Source organism: Syngnathus scovelli, chromosome 12, assembly GCF_024217435.2.
Source record: "Syngnathus scovelli strain Florida chromosome 12, RoL_Ssco_1.2, whole genome shotgun sequence".
In the NCBI taxonomy this organism is placed as follows: Eukaryota; Metazoa; Chordata; class Actinopteri; order Syngnathiformes; family Syngnathidae; genus Syngnathus; species Syngnathus scovelli.
Window position 1 is genome coordinate 4,942,742 of NC_090858.1, and position 18,794 is coordinate 4,961,535.

General features: G+C 39.8%; 3 protein-coding genes across 5 annotated transcripts; 2 read left to right on the top strand and 1 right to left on the bottom strand.

Annotated features, from left to right (window-relative positions):
• The first annotated feature begins 2,029 nt into the window (after positions 1–2,029).
• On the top strand, positions 2,030–7,598 carry pkd2l1 (polycystic kidney disease 2-like 1). The gene is made up of 15 exons (XM_049736515.1): positions 2,030–2,343; positions 2,474–2,587; positions 3,360–3,487; positions 3,565–3,818; positions 3,895–4,119; positions 4,187–4,415; positions 4,492–4,662; positions 4,735–4,916; positions 5,001–5,121; positions 5,202–5,300; positions 5,371–5,492; positions 5,572–5,689; positions 5,797–5,930; positions 6,608–6,746; positions 6,919–7,598. The coding sequence occupies exons 1-15, from the start codon at positions 2,070–2,072 to the stop codon at positions 7,030–7,032; spliced, it is 2,424 nt and encodes an 807-aa protein (XP_049592472.1). The 5' UTR covers positions 2,030–2,069; the 3' UTR covers positions 7,033–7,598.
• tial1 (TIA1 cytotoxic granule-associated RNA binding protein-like 1) lies at positions 7,599–13,842 on the bottom strand. Of its 3 annotated transcripts, XM_049736520.2 has the most exons (12): positions 13,658–13,842; positions 13,155–13,251; positions 12,807–12,905; positions 12,647–12,701; positions 12,482–12,569; positions 10,616–10,691; positions 10,258–10,366; positions 10,074–10,169; positions 9,902–9,986; positions 9,697–9,820; positions 9,455–9,600; positions 7,599–9,344 (listed from the first exon to the last, which is right to left on the bottom strand). In XM_049736520.2, the coding sequence occupies exons 1-12, from the start codon at positions 13,684–13,686 to the stop codon at positions 9,221–9,223; spliced, it is 1,128 nt and encodes a 375-aa protein (XP_049592477.1). In that variant the 5' UTR covers positions 13,687–13,842; the 3' UTR covers positions 7,599–9,220. The 3 variants fall into 3 exon arrangements, with proteins under 3 accessions (XP_049592477.1, XP_049592479.1, XP_049592480.1); XM_049736522.1 differs by lacking the exons at positions 12,807–12,905; positions 13,155–13,251; positions 13,658–13,842 and adding an exon at positions 11,353–11,422 and having other exon boundaries at positions 12,647–12,703; XM_049736523.2 differs by lacking the exons at positions 12,482–12,569; positions 12,647–12,701; positions 12,807–12,905; positions 13,155–13,251; positions 13,658–13,842 and adding exons at positions 11,069–11,135; positions 11,353–11,422.
• Positions 13,843–14,190: 348 nt separating this feature from the next.
• On the top strand, positions 14,191–18,484 carry bag3 (BCL2 associated athanogene 3). Its single transcript, XM_049736517.2, has 4 exons — positions 14,191–14,500; positions 15,805–16,140; positions 16,222–16,560; positions 16,645–18,484. Exons 1-4 carry the CDS (start codon positions 14,303–14,305, stop codon positions 17,446–17,448), a joined length of 1,677 nt encoding a protein of 558 aa, XP_049592474.1. The 5' UTR covers positions 14,191–14,302; the 3' UTR covers positions 17,449–18,484.
• The last annotated feature ends 310 nt before the right edge of the window (positions 18,485–18,794 follow it).

Below are 18,794 nucleotides of genomic sequence, written 5' to 3' on the forward strand. Positions count from 1 at the left end.
ATTTTTATTTTTCATCCACTAGCACAGGAATTCAACACCCCCCCCCCCCCCCTTAATAAGCTTATACATCTGCTATCAGTTATTTGTGTGCTACTGAAGACATTGTTATTGAGGAGAGAATCTAATTTATAGGACAATCTTTATTTGTGCGGATGACGAGCTTACCTCAGCAGTAATGTCCACTTGCACTGCACCCTGATACGTAAATCCTCCTTTTGTTCACAGCTTCTGTACCCTGAGATAACAGAAACTTACGTCAGCCGTGTCATAAAAAAAATAAATAAATAACAATACACCTTACGCAGCAAAAACTCAAACATTAGCAATATTCTTTGAAATAAATTATCTTTTATTTGTACCTAATGTCTAATGGACACAAAGGATTGTTTACTGCTGGAGCAGCACGACACATTTAAATGGCAATCATAGCCCATTGTCAGAGATTTAAAAAAATTCAATGGGTGGCACAAGCCAGGGCAGCTTAAGGAAGCCTCTGAGCAAGATGCCGGCCTGCATGGCTTCAGCGAGGGGGGGGGGGGGCAAAAATTAAACTCCATTGTGTGCTAATGGCTGTGTGTAATCGCTTAGTTCAGAGTCAGTGGAGCGCGAGCGAGCGGCCAGGGCTGGACCCAAACACTATCAGCTTTAAAAATAAAAGCTCCTACAGCAGTGGATTAACCGTAACGCCCAACTGCCATTTAACTGGTGGGCTTTGCAAATTGTTTTGTTTTTTTGCACAAAACGTATGATGTCCGAAAAAGGTCTTAGAGGTACAATGCTTAATTGTCCGAGGGGTTTTAATTGTGAGATGAGGGGGCATTTTAGCTGAACGCTGATACAGATGGTCATAATGGCTACGATGAATGTTTACATACGTATTGAACGCTTTCTGACAGTTGGCATGTCAAAAATGAATAGACGGTAGAGTCAAAAGTGCGTGTCAGTGACACTGCAATTACACTCTTCATTAATTCAGTCACAGGCAGCAAACAGTTGGCAGCAGGCAAAAAAAAAAAGAGCATCGACATACAACTCGGTGATTTGCTCAGCATGATTGCTGATGACAGCAATGTGCTCAGCAAGAAAGTCATTTCGAGGACTGAAATACGAACCAATGTTGCATTTTAAACTGCTGAATTATTCGTAAGACACTAGAGTTGGCAAAATGAATCGATGAATTGACAACTAATCGATTAATCAGCAACTATCTTAACTATTGTTTATCTTAAATTTGTCCCGATCTATTGATTTTAGCCTGTCAACAGTAATTAATCACTGATTTGTGTAGTCATTCATGAAAACAGACTGATTAATTTTGTTTAATCAAAACAAGAAATTTGAAACTTTTACTCTTGTCGAATATCATTTGTTGTTTTAATGTTTTTCTATCACTAACTCATTCTAAATGAACAACGATAATTGATTAATAAACAGTAATAAAGGATTCTTTTCCTTCTTTCATGCAAAATAAAAGAAATATCCAATGGAATTATCAACAGAATAATCGATTCTAAAAATATTCAATAGCGACATCCCTCGTAGTATTCTGTAAAGAGTTTGCCTTCCCTCGATATGGTGTCAATTTTGTTTTATTTATCTTTTAACATTCATTATTATTGCAACTGAGCTATATACTACTGAAAAGTGTAATAAAGCTTCTACTACTGAATACAGATCATTTAAATACATTACTAACATATTTTAATATATTGGAATTGAGTTCTACAAAAAAATGTCAGCACGTTCATAATAATAGACAAAATACAACTGTAATAGTTCTAATAATAACAAAGCAAGACTTCCAGAAATTTCTTCTTGACATTTTCCACTATGGAATAACAATTATGCAAATGTTTAAATTGTCAAGATTTGTGAAATCCATATAAAGCCATCATCCTCCCAATTTCCTATCGAGTCAAAATATGACAACAAATGCTCGTGCAGAGAGACGTGCGGCTCCTCCCTCCACAACGCTTATGTCACCTACTCCTTATAACCGTCGGAACACGCAGGTGCTCCAAAACTGCCCGCGCTGCCCCCTGCTTCACTTTCCTCTCTGATCCTGCGCTATGAAGAGTCTGAACAACCGTGCCGACAGCCACCTGTCCAGTCAGGTGGAATGCGAGTTGGAGAACATGGGTTCTTGGGTGAACCAGGGTTACATTGGCGACTCGCCGCCCTTGCCTCGAGTCGTGAGCACAGACTACAACCCGAAGCCACTCTTCCAGGGTTCCATGGAGAGAATGTACAACGTGGACATCCCAGGCCCTTTGCCGGAGGAACCACGCTCGGTCGATAAAATCCCGGTGAAGAAACGAAGAGGCTGCTGTTCTTTCATTAAAGGTAGGACTATTATGAACTTGGCTGCTTCTACTTAAAAAATCCTCTTTACCAAGACAGTGATCTGTCACAAATGTTGTGTTTGATTGATCCGAGAACAGAACCATTTTCTTCTTTTCAATATTCTTGGTAGGCTTGTGGGGTACGACATTGACTGAGAACACCTCGGATAACCGGGAACTGTTTGTCCGCACAACTCTACGGGAGTTAATGGTCTACGTGGTCTTTTTGGTGGATATTTGTCTTTGTAAGTAATCGGATTGACACGATGAATGTGTTTGTGCCTGAAATGTGGTTATTAGACAAAGGTGAATGATATTTATTCAGAATGTGATTAGTTTTAGGTGCATACAAGCAATGTTGATACAACAAATTGATTTTGATCCCAAAAGATCACTAAGGTTAATCAAGTTTGTTTGACCCCAAAATTTAGAACTCTAATAATAATTCATGATAAATATTTCAGACAAATCCGTTTTATCACATGAGCAAGGCTGTCCAACGTTTGACTGGCACTGCAAATCCAAAATTGACCGATTGATTATTAAAAAGTTAAAGTGTCCAAAAATTGGCGCTTTGAAAAAGAATTGAGAGCATGAGTGAAAACATATCAAGGAAATTGAGATGGTTGGCTTACCCCCAAAAAGTCCTGCCGCCACAAATGCCCCCCCCTTTTGTCAAGCCAACCATTAGTCATGAAAGGGCCATGACCACAACCCTTTTGCCTTTTAGCGATAAGAGCATTTGGCCTCATCTTTTGTTTCTTTGTCCATGTAAACGTTGACATTGTTTGATGAGGCTATTTGCGTCAGGCCGGCGTGCTCTCTCCTCAAACAAATTACAGCCTCTAATCTGGACCCATCTGATGCTTGCAACATAAATACATCCAAAGAACAAGTGTCCAATAGACGGCACCACGTCTTATCTCGGGAGCGCTGAATGGACCGAGGTTTAAGGCGAGCCTGAGCAAAGGCAGATAAGGATCGAGGTGTTAACAACGTCACGATGTTGTCTTTCAGTGACATACGGTATGACGAGCTCAAGCACCTACTATTACACCAAAGCCATGACTGATCTGTTTGTGAATACGGCCGGAGAAAGTGGGGTTAAGTTTCAGTCCATAAGCACCATGGGAGATTTCTGGACTGTGAGTATTTGTCTCGATGGATTTCATCATCAGTTGGAAGCAATTTGGATGATTTCAACTTGTTTCCGTATAAACAGTTTGCTCAAGAACCATTATTGGATGGCCTTTACTGGACTAAATGGTACAATAACCAGTCCCTGGACAGTGGAGATCAGTCCTTCATCTACTATGAGAACATGTTGCTGGGAGTTCCAAGGATGAGGCAGATCAAGATCAAGAATAACTCCTGTAAAGTTCATAAAGACTTCCAGGATGAGATCTCAGGATGTTACGATGTCTACAACGAGAAGAAGGAGGATGATCTCAACTTTGGTCTTATCAACGGCACGGCGTAAGTCACACCTCCTCACGACAGATTCGCACTGCACTTAGTCTTCTTGAGATGTTTACCCTATCCTCCTCTGTAGGTGGAACTATCACACTGAGAAAATGATCAAGGGTTCCTCCCACTGGGGGTTGCTGACCACCTACAGCGGCGCCGGATACTACCAGGACCTGGGTCGAACCAAGGATGAAAGCGCAATTGTACTAAAAGAGCTAGAGGAGAACCTTTGGCTGGACCGAGGAACCAGGGCTATTTTCATCGACTTCTCCACTTACAATGCAAACATCAACATGTTCTGTGTCATCAGGTACAGACTGACATCCAAATTGATTGATTGCTATCCCAATTTGTGTTTGACGTCAGTCTGTTGACAGGTTGGTGGTGGAATTCCCGGCAACTGGCGGAGCTATTTCTTCCTACCAGATCCGAACAGTCAAACTGATTCGCTACATCAACTACTGGGACTACTTCATCCTGGGTTGTGAGATGATCTTCTGCTTATTCATCCTCTATTATGTTGTGGAGGAGATTCTCGAGCTTCGAATACACAAGTTCTCCTACTTCAAAAGCATTTGGAACATTCTTGACATAGTAGTCATACTGGTAAGAACATTTTGTTCAGAGCAATCGTTCCACGTTTTAATGAGCTTCAAACAATGACCAAGTTTCTCATTTCCAGCTCGCCATTGTTGCCATTATATTCAACATTTTTCGTACGGTCAAAGTGGACAAGTTGCTCGGCAAATTGTTGGACCAACCCGAAATCTATGCTGACTTTGAGTTTCTGGCATTCTGGCAAACACAATACAATAATATGAACGCAGTCAACTTGTTCTTTGCGTGGATCAAGGTAAAATACTAGAGTAGGACTCTCAACTTTGACATTTGCCAACAATCCAAACTACTCTTCTTGTCTATGTAGGTCTTCAAGTACATAAGTTTCAATAAGACAATGACTCAACTGTCTTCTACACTTGGTCGCTGTGCCAAAGACATTGTGGGGTTCGCTATAATGTTCTTCATCGTGTTCTTCGCCTACGCTCAACTCGGATATTTACTTTTTGGTACAGAAGTAGAATCCTTCAGCACCTTTGTCAAGTGCATGTAAGTGATATATCCAAAACAGCAACTTGAATCTGTATTGTGTGTGATACAACTAACCAGTCTTTCCATCTTTTTTTCCTGCAGCTTCACCCAGTTCAGGATTATTCTAGGAGACTTTGATTATGACGCAATTGATCGTGCAAACAGAGTCCTTGGACCGATTTATTTTGTTACATACGTTTTCTTCGTTTTCTTCGTCCTGCTAGTAAGCCGTCCTGCTACGCGAGTCATTTGCAAGGAAAATATCAGTGTGTATGTAGAGCTTACCGTTTTATATCTCTTCAGAACATGTTTCTGGCCATCATAAATGACACATATTCCGAGGTGAAAGAGGAACTGTCGTCCCAGAAAGATGAGCTCCAGATCACCGACATCATCAAACAGGTAACAGAAATTGCTGTGAAATAGAAAAGTTAAAATATGATCTCACATGGTCTGGGATTTTACCAATCAGAGTTACATGAAGACATTCATGAAGCTGAAACTTAAAAATGAGAAAATATCAGACGTCCAGAGAGCTCTACGCGCCGGGTCTGGCGATATTGAATTCAAAGATTTTAGAGAAACTTTGAAAGAGTAAGTGGAAAAGATTTTGATTATTCTTTGCAATAGTAAAGTTTTAAACACAATTCTTACCACTCTGATGATGTCACAGGATGGGACATGCTGATCATGAAATCTCTGCAGCTTTCTCACAGTTTGACCGTGATGGGAACCACATTCTAGATGAGGATGAACAGGAAAAAATGAAAACAGAGCTGGAGGAAAAAAGGGTTTGTACAGTAACATGCTTTGACCTAAACGACATTCTGATATCTTGGCTTGTCATGCGATGGAACAAAGAGACCAATCAAACTTTTTCATTTTCCCATTTTCTCAGGATGCCCTTGCTGCTGAACTCAACAATCTTGGAATGAACTATGGGAAAAATTTAGGGGAAAAGCCTCCAATGATCTTAAATGACCAAAAGAACAACGCTGATCACACATTTATGGACCGAGAGCAGTTTCTAAGGTCACGTTACTGTAATTTCGGGACTATAAACCGTACCTGATTATAAACCACACCTGCTAAAATTAGGGGGAAATCTTGTTTTGTTAATATATAAGCTGCACAGGACTATAAAACGCAGGTGTTTTAATGTTTAGTTGTCATTTATAAGAGAATATACACAGAGAGAATTGTTAGGAAAAAAAAAAGGTTCTTTGGGGACGCATACCTTATATTAACATAACGTTTGACAGAAATGAAGGAGCTCTCCAAACATACATACATCCCCGCGACGACCATAATAAACTTAATGTGCAGGGAACACTAGCAACAGACAATAATAATTAAAATGGGACCACTTACAGGAGTAAAGTTGGCAATGCGATACGAGCGACACGGGAGAAGTCGCGACCCGGAAGTAGAATACACGAAAAAGTGTGACGTAACACGATGTCATAAACAATAGCCTAGGGCCCTCTAGTGGTCGGAAGAAACCCCTACAGTAAATGCAGCAGCTCTATTTCATTCGTTAAGAACCAAATCGACTGCCTTTAATTCGAAACCGGCATCATGAGCATTTCTTTTGTCCCCCACAATGAGGATCTGTGTAGAAAAAAAATCCTTTAACTAAATAGCTCATGTGAATTGAATTATACAACATTATACAAGTCAATTTACCTTCTCTTCTCTGTTAATTCCAGATTGTCCAGGCAGGTTCTCCACCTTGAAAGTGCCATGTCCGGAATCACAGCGAAGATTGAGTTGATTTTGAAGAAAATTGGGATAGAGGACATAAGCGAACTAAACAAAACTAATGGAAAGTCGGTGAGCAATCACATTGTGAGTATAAGCAAATTGCCCATAGATGTGGTCATTTTGTCACTGAAATTTGCATTTAATCAGACATTACAGTACAGTATAAAAAATGACTTGACTATCAATCGACAACAAAAAATAAATATTACAACCAGCATGTGAATGTATATCTCATTTTTCAAATGACCTAATGCAGGCGGATAAAAATGCCTCAGACGGGAGCATCCTGCTTTGTGTGGACCGAGGGACAAAGCCCGCACTGCCGTCAGGAAGAATTTGCCCCATCCCCACATATGACTGTCACATGTGATAAAACCTTGAGATGTGTTGATGGAAACTGTTTCATTAGGGATGAAGAAAAAGTTACAGATCAAAAATGTTAATGCTTTAAAAGTAATACATCTTTGGTGAAAATATGCTCCACTCTCATTTCAGCATAGAAATCTTCAACACTTTGGTGCGTTTGAGCTTCGACCGGGTCACATTTCTTTAAAATATGCGCTGTAAATAATGTATTCATTTTTTTATTTGCTTTCTAGACATCAGCACTAGAGCTAAATATAAAATGTTTAAGCTCAAATATTTAAACAACTACAATGTTAAGTAGATTCTGCTTAAATATAAAACTACATATTAGAAGTGTGTACAATATATTCTTGTTAGGCAACACAGCATAACAGATGAATGCCTAAAATTATAGTTGCCTATTTTACCATTTACCCAAAAAGTTGTCAACTTCTTTGCGCAGTACAGTGAAGTGTGAACATTTGTTGTTAATGTGCAATCAAAGGTTTCATAATTATTGAAATCTGCATTAAGGTGTGTTGGTAAAATGTATATGCGGTGAATAAGTGTCTAATAAACATACTATTCAGATTTGGTTTCAATGTGTCTTTATTTCAAGTGACTAAATGTTTTTTTTTTTTTTGCTAATGAAAACAATTCCCAGCTTTTACTAAACATCACTTGTGTTTTTTTCACGGAAGCAAGTTGTCATTACATTCAATATCTTATGCGACAAATAGAAACGCACTTTCCAATCGTGCAGTTTGAGCTAAAACATCTGCTTCCTGCTACTTGAAGAAAATGACTAAATCCTCAGCGGACAATTCAAAATCAAGGGGCACCGCTCAATGACATTGCTGATATTTATTCACCGATGACTTTTCATAACATCCGACCCTTAGTTATGTACAGTATTGAAGCTGCATAGAGTTTTGCAATTATTCTTTATTTTGTCAATTGTTTTGTTCATCCAAACAGCTCTAAACACCACCCCCAGAAAAAATATAAATAAACCATCAAGTATGTCTACTATTACACGTGATAAAACAAATGGCACATTATTTCAAGCCAAATGAAAGGGTGCCTGGTTAAACTTTACTTTTGTTCACCAAAGATCACCAAAAGGGCAAAAGTAGCCATATTTACAAATCCTTCCACTAACATGCAATAACCCAAAATCAAATTAGGCAATCACATCTTAAAGGAAGGACAAAAGATCTATTTGTCTTTACAAAGGTGGGTGATTAGAAAATGCTCTATAGTCAGGGATTGGTCTGCGAGGAAGAATGAAAAAGAAAAAAGACTTTATATTCCTCTAGGAAACCAGCCCAGAATCAGCATAAAGATTATCTGTCAACATGATGATGAATTATTTTCTTCAATTTAACACTTCAATTCAATGTTGAGCCTATCAAAGTCGAGACAGGTTCACCAACATAAAATATGGCAAAAGCTTACTAAGAACATGCTGTTGATCTCTCTGAAGCAGAAAAAAAACTTACTTATAAAAGTAAACAGATAAATTTGTTGTCATTATTTTTAAAGTCGCAAACTATTTCCGAAGTTCTATTTACAAAGCACTTTTCATTCCCATCAAAAAATGCAGTGACTGTTGGGTGTTAGCTGAACACTGACAAACGCTGTAAGGTTGCCGTGGCGCATTGCGTTAGAGGCGACAGTCTGGCGTTGTACAAACTTAAATTAAGAACATCAACTCAGACTTGTGGCATTTTATTACCGACAGTATCAAATAATAGAAAATGCGCCAAGCATGGGCAGCGCATAAATATTCTAACAAGGACTACAAGTAACCAATTGAAAATATTTTATGTTTTTTATATTTGTTTTTTGGGAAGTGTAAAGAACAGGGTTGACGTATTGCTGTAATTTGAGGTTTCAAACAAAACTATATTTGAGTGACATTCTAGCAAAAGGCACAAATATAGTTTTGGATGTACAGAGTGATGGTATTTTTATTTGTACGTGTATTTTATTTGTATTATTTTATTTGTATTTATTTTTATTCAAATTTGCGATTGGGGAGCGTTTTGGGGGGAAAAACAACAGGCAGGTTCCCTACCTGTGTATTAGTTGAAATGGGCATTATCATAAAAAATAAAAAATAAATGTTACTTGTTGTTACTTGAGGCAAATCGATGCGTTATGAGTACGGTTTGACCACAGCCGGTTCTCCTCAGTAAATTTGGACCAGCTCACTGTGTCTGATAACCAGTCATGTTGAAGTTGGTCATGTTAGACACGACTGAACTTGCAGAACCTGAAGCCTGGGCTGATTGAGAGCCGAATCCTCCGACCCAGCCGGGTGACTGGGACTGTCTGTGAAAACAATCAATGATAAGCAAAATTGCGGAGAAGCAGTATTTTGAAAATTCGTTCCAATTGTGACGTGTCAGTCTAACTAAAGGTTGCGTGAGTTTGGTACATACTCTACACCAAAGCCTTGTTGGTTCCATGACTGGCCATACATGTTGTAGGAGGGAACTTGCCATCCATTAGACACATACTGTTGCCCATATTGCTGCTGCGGACTTCCATAGAGCTGATTCCACTGCCCCCACTGACCATATTCAACCTGCGACAAAAAAAATCAAATCATTCAATCAGGAGCAAACAAGAGACTTGACTCCAAATGATGTTCATTAAACCAATATCAGAAGATTTACTGTACCTGCTGCGAACCTTTAGTCATGTCAGGAGATTCTTTGCCCCAGTAGCACTTCACGATGTGTCCTTCGATGCCCGTGCCGTTAACTGACACAATGGCATGGGCAGCACTGTCATGGGTGGAAAACCTTTCAAGGAGAAGAGCCCATCAAGCAATTTCATACCACACGGAACTTGGTTGACATCTAGAGGCCAAACGGTGCAACTACCTGATGAAAGAATATCCTTTCTCTGGGAAGACTCTGATTTCCATGATCTGTCCAAATGGTGAGAAGGTCTGCCGCATTAATGTATCTGATATCATTTGAGAGAAAAAGTACACTCTTGTAAATTTCATCAAAACTGACAAGAGATCCAGCGCAACACTAAATAAGAACTTGCCTGATAATCCTGACTGGATACCTCCACAGTACACAGTACAGTTCTGTGGACTGGATTGGCTCACAACATCATCGAACCGCAATTGTTTTGAGCCATCTGAAACAGAAAAAAAAACCAAAAAAAAAAACAATTGTGACACACAGGAAAAAAAACCACACACAATTTCCTTTCCATCTAAACTTACTGTCCAGTGAATTTTTGGGAGCAGGTGGTTTTCGTGTTGCCCAGTTGGTCCTGATTTGGCGTCCTCCGAGCCACTGCCCTCCCATGTGAGCGATGGCGTTCTCCGCATCCTATAGAAACACATCAACAAGTTGAAACACAGAGTTCACCCAATCCATTGCTATATATTGATATATGGTATTCTACAAATTATTCTCTTCATGTTATTCTCAACAAAGTTATGCTAAGAAATTACTCAAGGTACAGTTTGAATGTGTGTGTAACTTATATGCACGTCTACATTTATTTGCGCCATAAAGTAGAGTAATAAACAGGAAAAGAAATAACCTTTGATCTGTGTTGCAGCACTGGAGCCTTACCAGTTTGTTGTAGAAGGACACAAATCCATACCCCTTTGATTTGCCTGTCGCCATGTCCTTCACAACACGAGCATCTCTGGAGCAAAATGTGGAAAAAAAATGTCAGTGAATCTTCCAGTTAGACGGCATTATACTAAATAAAAATAAAATAAAAAAAAGGAGCCACGCAAGACACACTGAATTGTGAATCCACTACACTGTCCTATATTACTGGTAGCTATCAGGACCCTGAACTGAGTGCTGACTCACTGACTCAAAAGCAGGAATTAAGTATACATGCAGTCTAGATTTTACACAACTTAAGAAGTATTAAAAATTAATTGCCACAATAGCACCACTTTTTCCACTACGTAGAATCTCACAAAAAATATGCTGTACGCTATCATGCATTCTTAAAAAAAATTAAAAAGTAGAAATACATAAAGAGGGAAAAAAAGGAATAAAATGGCATACATGGCTAGATTTCTTTATATTCCTCGGTCAATTCTTTACCACCAATTGGAGTATGGCATTTGGGGAGCTGCAAATTTTGAGAAATTGACAATTTTCAGAGACTTTGGAAGAAGACCTTAACACGACAAAACGTAATATACAATTGAAAATGAAACACTTCAAATAGAGATTTAGAGGAATACATGTCATATTGAATGTGATCATCTATACTATATCACGTTATGACAGAGCATCTACAAATAAAGACAAGAGGAAAAATGGAATAAATAGAGAAAAAAAACTACATCTGAGTCTCCAGAGTGCACAGTTCCTTGCTGTTAGCCTTCAAGCTCCTGTCCAATCCTATGAGCATTTCTGTAAAATAACCAAAATGCTATTACTTGACTGAGATCCACATCTAAAGGCTGTTCACGTTCATATACACGGCTTACATTGCGCTGACACTTACCATCGACTAAATATGCAAAGAAGAGCAACACTAGCTGACATAATGCAGAAAAGACACTTCATTAAGTGATGGGTCATCAACAACTCCAAACCGGGCTGATAACAATTATTTTGAGTTTACAAGGATTGGTTAGAGGTTCAGATGCTAGCTCAAGCTATGTTGGCAAATATACAGCTTTGTTGACACGCACTGATTTTTTTAAACATTTTTTTTATCATGATAACCAACACTGTTGAAACAGAGCAAGATGAGATTTGACAAAAATGTCATTTACTTTTAGAAATTATAGACACTATTCATAATGATTAAAGTTCACAATCATTAACACCAATGTTGTCTGTAAAAATAACATCTTAAGTAATTTTAATATTCTTGATCTATATGTGCAGTATAGAAGAAGATTGCTTGAAATACACTTACGGATGTCATATGAGGCCCTGGAAAATAGGAGTAATCTGCGTAAACCCATTTGAGATTATTTCCTAAACGATAAACGCCACATTTGTGGGAAAGCTCTTAAAGATGAGAATCTACACTTCAATTACATTTGGAAAAAAATTTAGTTTCCCATGAAGGCAAAAAAACACTCTGGCGCCACTCAAACTGTAATTCAGAATTCAAAATTAATTTACAGTGACTAGACAACATTTGAATAAACCTGCAGAGGTATGCATTTGTTATCCATCCAACTGATCTTTTCAAAAACACTTCACAGAATTTACCACGGGAAATGGTTTTTGTTTGTTGTCATTCTTTTATGGCTTGAAAACACCTATCAATGTCTGTCTTCTGTCTTCTTAATGAAATGTTATGTAACATTTTGAGTACAGTACTGTATATATAAATATTATTCCTGAAGCCATACAGGGTTTGTGGTGACAAAACACAATTCTTACGGAAAAGCATTATTGTTAAAGCTGTGACAATGGGAAAAAAAATAAACAAATTAGTATAAAAGAACTTACGAGATTTTCCCAAAAGGTGCAAACGCAGCCCTCACATCTTCAGTGGTGATCTCAGGGCTTAGATCACCCACAAACACGTGGAAATGATCTATGACACCACAAAAACAATGAGGAAAAAATATCTAACCGTTTCAGTGTCAGTAAATAATTGCTTAAAATACTTACTGGATGTGTCTTTCTTTTGGCTACTGGGAGTGGTGGCCCAATTGACTTTGACTTCCTGAAAATAAAGGTAGTAAACATTTCATTTTCTAACCGCCAGGCTGGCACTTTCTACGTCAGAATTTTCAAAAAAACTAAATGTGTAACGTGAAATGTATCCCACCTTTCCAAGTATTTTTCTTCCATTCATAGCTGCTAGGGCTGCTGCAGCATCTCGATGCTCAAAGAATTCCACAAAGCAATAGGGATCATTGGTTGTATGCTGCAAGATAAAGTGTCAGACCAAGTAGTTAATTTAAACTTCAGTTATGTTGTATAACTTAAATGATGACCTAAAATTATACCCATATTTTTTGGCATAAGGTTAAAATTAAATCACAGCCCAGCTCCGGATATGCCGGTAAATCTGCAATTTCCCTGGAAACGTTTGTAAAACCACTTATATTTACATTTATTTTTTGTATTTATATTCTATAATCATACATAGATGCAAAATAGGTTGACCACTTACCTCTGTGATCATTTTACAACTTTTACATTGCCCTATTTGTGTGAAAAGTTGTAAAACCAGAGTTTCAGTCACATCCCTGGAGAGGTTTCCCACGTACCTGGAAGAAAACAAGTTATTTTACACTACTCAAACAAGTCATATATATCATCAACAAAATAAGTAGTGACAATATGATAAAATTTTGTGTGCAGTTAACCTACAGGGGTCAACGTGCTAGTGTAACTCGTTTCATTCGCTTGACAGTAAAACAACTCGCCGGGCTAACGCTGCTAACTTGACATTTGCCATGACATTTGCAGTAGTTTGACGCCAATCACTGTTACAGAACATATTCTACAAGCTGTAAAGTGATATTTTTTTTTAAAACACGGTTGTCCTCAGCTACACTGTTGCCTGAAATACAAACTAACTGATTTCGTGTTGGCAGCGCAAATTAAGTTAGCAGCTGCTTTTCGAAATTAGCACAGCAAACGTTTCGTTATGGTAAAACAATTGAAACTTACAGTGTTCTGGGGTAGCAATCGTCGTCCATTCTTGATGTCGACAGTCACCAAAAACAATTTAAAAAACAACGATTTTTTTGATAAGCTTCTGATTTTCGGTTTCGCGGCACACTATGTCAACTTGCTAACTAGCCAGAAGCTAGCTAACCGGACACCAGGTTTACGTCATGCTATTCGCCACGGGTTACGAGAGCGCATGCGTATTCCGTGACGGCACGTATTAGTATAGGAAAAATAAACTTTTGGTAAACTTAAATATCCAGATATCGGATCGCAACCTTTTTTTATGTGCTTATTTATTATGAGTGAAGCCCCCTAATTTTCTGCTTACTTATCAGTGAGAAAACAACTTTTCAAGGGGGTTCCTATTCTATAAATTCACCTATAAATCAGTATGGTTAAAAAAAAAGGGAATTAGAACGACATAAATGGGGCAATGGGTAGATCAAATTATGAAATGATGAAACGTGTTTACTGCGCGTGTGTTTGTGAGGGGGGGGTGCTGCGCGACATTGGTTAGCGAAGCCATGCCTCTGTATCCAGCGCTGTCCGCCCCCAGCATTAACCCAGCTATTTCGAGAAACTTCCAGCCCACTCTCCCACGTCACTTGAAGGAATCTTTAAAGCGTCCGTCGCCGATATTAAATGTCTCAGTGCTGGGCAGCCAGAAGCATGAACGGCATGAAAACGCAGTCGCCAACAACGACGATGGCGAATAACGACAACGACCCCTTGCCCCTCGGTTGGGAAGTCAAAATTGACCCCCAGACCGGCTGGCCCTTCTTCGTGGATCACAACAGCCGCACCACAACCTGGAACGACCCCAGACACGACACGAATAAGGTAACGGATGCGCGAGAAAGTTGCTGTATTGAGGAGCGTGCGTTATGACATCTTCATCATGTTACCAGCCGCTCCGACCTGTTAACTGATCCGAGTTGCGCAGTTCACGAATGGTGCTGACCGTAGGCCATGTTTGCCCCCTTAACTCCCCCACGCATTCCCCTCACGAGCCTTTTCGAACGGATCACCAACCCTGTTTTGTCCCCGCGTGCTGATCTAACGACATAATTACTCGGTGACTCATCCTGCAGTATATGTCGAGACCACCTTTAACTTCTAATATCCATTCCTGCATGGCGACAAACACTGCGACGTCCTCATCTTAAACTTTTCCCTTACAAGGCATTGCCGCAGGACCACTGTGGCCAGGGGTGCAGTCTATATGTTGGTATTACTGCGTATTTATAGGATGCATGGAGAAATAGTGAGATTTTGATGGATTGACGAGGGACAGAAAAAAAAATCGGCTCGCATGCTGCCACTTGTTAATCTCCAGCGAGACGTCGCTGTCGAAAGCAGAAGCTGCTGGAAAGACGACAGCTGTCAGTGGATAAAATGGGTGCAATGCTGTTGCCTGTGAGCACCGTCCCTTACTCAAATGGCAGAGGGCGAAAGGTCACTCCCAGAAATTTCACAACTTTTGTTTTAGATAGAAAACAGATGAAAAAGGTGCCTAACCATCTTAATGGCAGTGGAATGTAAACACAGAATTTGTTTTGATGTCTTTGAGATTGGTTGTCAGTGGTTACTAAGGCAGAAAGCAACAAACTATGAATAAACCTGTTGCTTGTATTCCAGCCTGGCTGTCACTGGCAGTTGCTTTAAGCACTTGAGTTATGCTGTCAACAATACAAAATAGCATTTAATTGCAAATCCACACGAACAGTAGCTGTTCCTTTGTGTGATTATGTTCCGTTTGCATATGAATGAGTTTGGGGGTGGTCCATGTTTTAATGTCGTTATAGGAAAAATCATGAGTCAGAGAAAGCTGTTGAACACCTGAGCACAGAAAACGTAATAACACATTAATCATACATTCCAGAAGCGTGATTCTTAATTGGAAACCGTAAATTCTCTATGGGTCTCTATGTGCATTTTGGACTGGCTTAAAATATCTTAATAGAGGAGTAGGACCTTGGAAAATTAATGAGGTCCGAATACCGCCTCAGATGTGACATAGGAAAAAAAATTATCACAATAGAGCATAATTACTTAGAAGTCAACAAAATATTTATTGACCTAATTAAGGTTGTTGTACATGAGTTTGTCTGATTTACTATTGTGTACTTTCATGTGTACATCAGGTTAGGGAAGTGTCTCCAAATGGACCCAGCACACCACCAGAACCAAGCCCTCAGGAGACACAGAAGACCTTTGTAAAAGAGATGAAGCACCCCATCCTTCGGCCTGGTTATGTCCCAATCCCAGTCTTCCATGAGGGTGCTGATCTCAAACAGCAACAGCACCCGTGCTATTCGTACATCCACCCAACCACCGCGCAGAATATCAGGACAGAGGGGCGGATACCTTCGCCGACACCGGGGTTTCATTGTAGGCCTAGATCGCCTCTCCATGGACCTCCTGACAACTGCTCTACGGGGCGTGGAAAATCCAGCTCTCCTGTATCGCAAACAGCGGAGGTTAGTCAATAACAAAGATCCGTTCTAATTAAGTAGTTGGACTTTGCAATGAAAATAAATTAATTTTCTATTGTATTCAAGGTTTATGCTGTCCCGCATAACCAAGTCCCACGGCCCAGCAGCACTGGTCTCCAAGCAGGTTACATCCCCATACCAGTAATCCATGAGGGTGGAGGAGGCCAAACACAAGCACAGCCTCAGTTAAATCAACGCATCCCCTATGCAGAGCATCAGCAACCCTTCCACCACCGCCTTCAGCAAGACGAATGGCCTGCCTATTCTGCAGCAATGCAGCCACCTCGAGAAAGGGCCTCTCCCGTATTGTATCCCCAGCAACGAGACATCGCTTCTATTCACCTACCACATCATATCAGAAGTCAGTCACCTATTGTAACACAGGTTCTGGGTGAAAGACCACAGGTAATTATTTTTGGACTCGCACATAGACTTGTAGTTGATGTAGGTCCAGATATGAAAAATATTTAAACTTCTGATTGTCCACAGCATGTCATCATGAGAGAGCCACCTCAGAGAGTGGAGCAGGAACAAGTGAGCCCTCCGCAAAAAACAGAGAATATCCAGGTTACACAGCCTTTACGCACAGATGGCGATGGCCAAAAGGCTCCTTTTCAACAGCCTCAGCAACATCAACACTTCCAACAACCTCCACCTCAGCAACATCAACACTTCCAACAACCTCCACCTCAACAACCACAGCAGTCGGTGCAGGCATCTCCTCGGGCATCTCCTCGGGCATCGCCTCGGGCTTCGCCTCTAGCATCGCCGCAGTCCGAGGAATTACCACAACACTACCCTCCGCCCCATGAAGAAGAGCAAAACACCGCCGACGTCATTTTCCAAACGCCGTCGGAACCAGAAGCGCATGACGCAGCGGCGGCCGTTGCCACAGAAGTCCCACCTGTAAAAGTAGAGGCCGAAGAAGCGCCCCAGTGTCCCGTCCACCCAGGTTTGGCCAAAGTACAGAAGATAGTTGAGCGGGTTGCTAAACTAGAAGAGGAGGTGAAAAGCTTTGAAGGAAAAAAGAATGATAAGAAATATTTGTTACTGGAGGAACTGCTGACCAAAGAGCTCTTAGCGTTAGACTCCGTCGATCCAGAAGGTCGCGCGGACGTACGGCAGGCGAGAAGAGATGGAGTCCGTCGCGTGCAGACCATACTGGAGGGACTGGAGCAACTGGAGGAGGCGCCCACGAGGCCTGCCTTGGCTGCTGGAGACAGCACGGCACCTAAAGGAGAGCCCAGCATGATCACCAAGGAGAATGTTGGGATAGCAAAGGAGATATCCTAACAAGAAGTGTTTGTTTGTTTGTTTGCTCGTCAACAAAATCACACTCTGCTCAGTATTTGTGAAAGTTGCATGCGTTCATTAACAGTGTTGGTATTTCTTGCCATTCGCCACGTAATCGACGGGAGCTCTGTGCTGTCATGTTTTTTGAGATGACATCGTTGCCTTCAGTATTGTGCCAGTGTTTTCATAATAAGACACCTGTCAAGAGCGAGGTGTTGACAAAGTCAGATTTGATGAAGAGGCCTTTATCGTACAATAAAAAACAAAATTATTTTCTTAATGAATGTTATGTCTGTATTCAATATCGTATGAAGCTTTTCTCAATCCAGACGGCACATTTGTTTGTAAACGGTGCATGAAGAGTGCAAACATTTGGGGCTTTGGAGCTAAACTCGCTGCAAAATGTTGTCAACACAAAACCATTTCCCCTTTATTACAATGTTGGAGTTGTTTTGTGGCATAAAAAAAACAATGAGTTTGTCATTTACGATGCTGCTTTTTGGTACCTGAGTTCTTTTTGTCATCTTTGCACTTCATCATGGAAATGTATCACACTGAATGATCAGCATCAATTTTGAAATATTTGTTTCACCAATTTTGATGTGTTTTGAGTGTTTGTATAGACATTGGTTAATGTGTCATTTCAATGCAATCTATCAAGTATTTATATTTCACTATATAATATTTTATTATATTTATGAACGTGGACCTGTGACGTGAGGACAATCAGTACTTGGTGCTAATAAGGAATCAAGAGTTCTAGATTGTAAGAATGGTCTTTGAAGAAACACCAAAGCCACAATCTGTAATGTCACAGACAAAAAAAATGCCTTACAAGTGCAATACGACACCAAGCTATCACTTGAAAAGTGTCAAAATTTGCTTTATCATTAGCCTCGCACAATTTGTGTAATGCCTTATCACTCTCACAAATTACGGATTGTGGCTTAGTATCACAGGTGACGAGTCACAGAAAAATGCATTGTTGAAAGCAAGTAATATTGGTATAGTTGAAATAAACCGTATTTGGCAGTAATTCTGACTAATAATTTCATCCACCAAATTCAAGTCATTTAGTAATTAAGTAAAAAGAAATACAGATTATATACTAAAGTTAGACAACAAAAATAGTACTTCCCACAATACCCATTTTAATTACTTGGCACAATGGGGAAAAAAATGCACACACTTATAATAAATATGGTACAACAACATGTCATGATGATCGATTAGCTATCGATTAATCAATCAGAATTGTTATTATATATTAGGTCTCTTTTTATTACTCCACTCCTTATAATCTTGCCAGGTTTGATGCATTTCAAGTCTTCTAGTTATAAAAATAA

Excerpts from the sequence above, each read along its gene's own strand:
- pkd2l1 (XM_049736515.1), top strand. The coding sequence starts at position 2,070 with ATGAAGAGTCTGAACAACCGTGCCGACAGCCACCTGTCCAGTCAGGTG. Across the intron at positions 4,120-4,186 it reads AACATGTTCTGTGTCATCAG|GTTGGTGGTGGAATTCCCGG; the intron begins GTACAGACTGAC and ends GTCTGTTGACAG. Across the intron at positions 4,917-5,000 it reads AGCACCTTTGTCAAGTGCAT|CTTCACCCAGTTCAGGATTA; the intron begins GTAAGTGATATA and ends TTTTTCCTGCAG.
- tial1 (XM_049736520.2), bottom strand. The coding sequence starts at position 13,686 with ATGGACGACGATTGCTACCCCAGAACACT. Across the intron at positions 12,906-13,154 it reads GTTGTAAAATGATCACAGAG|CATACAACCAATGATCCCTA; the intron begins GTAAGTGGTCAA and ends TTTATCTTGCAG. Across the intron at positions 10,170-10,257 it reads TCCCAAAAATTCACTGGACA|ATGGCTCAAAACAATTGCGG; the intron begins GTAAGTTTAGAT and ends TTTCTGTTTCAG.
- bag3 (XM_049736517.2), top strand. The coding sequence starts at position 14,303 with ATGTCTCAGTGCTGGGCAGCCAGAAGCATGAACGGCATGAAAACGCAG. Across the intron at positions 16,141-16,221 it reads CTGTATCGCAAACAGCGGAG|GTTTATGCTGTCCCGCATAA; the intron begins GTTAGTCAATAA and ends ATTGTATTCAAG. Across the intron at positions 16,561-16,644 it reads TTCTGGGTGAAAGACCACAG|CATGTCATCATGAGAGAGCC; the intron begins GTAATTATTTTT and ends GATTGTCCACAG.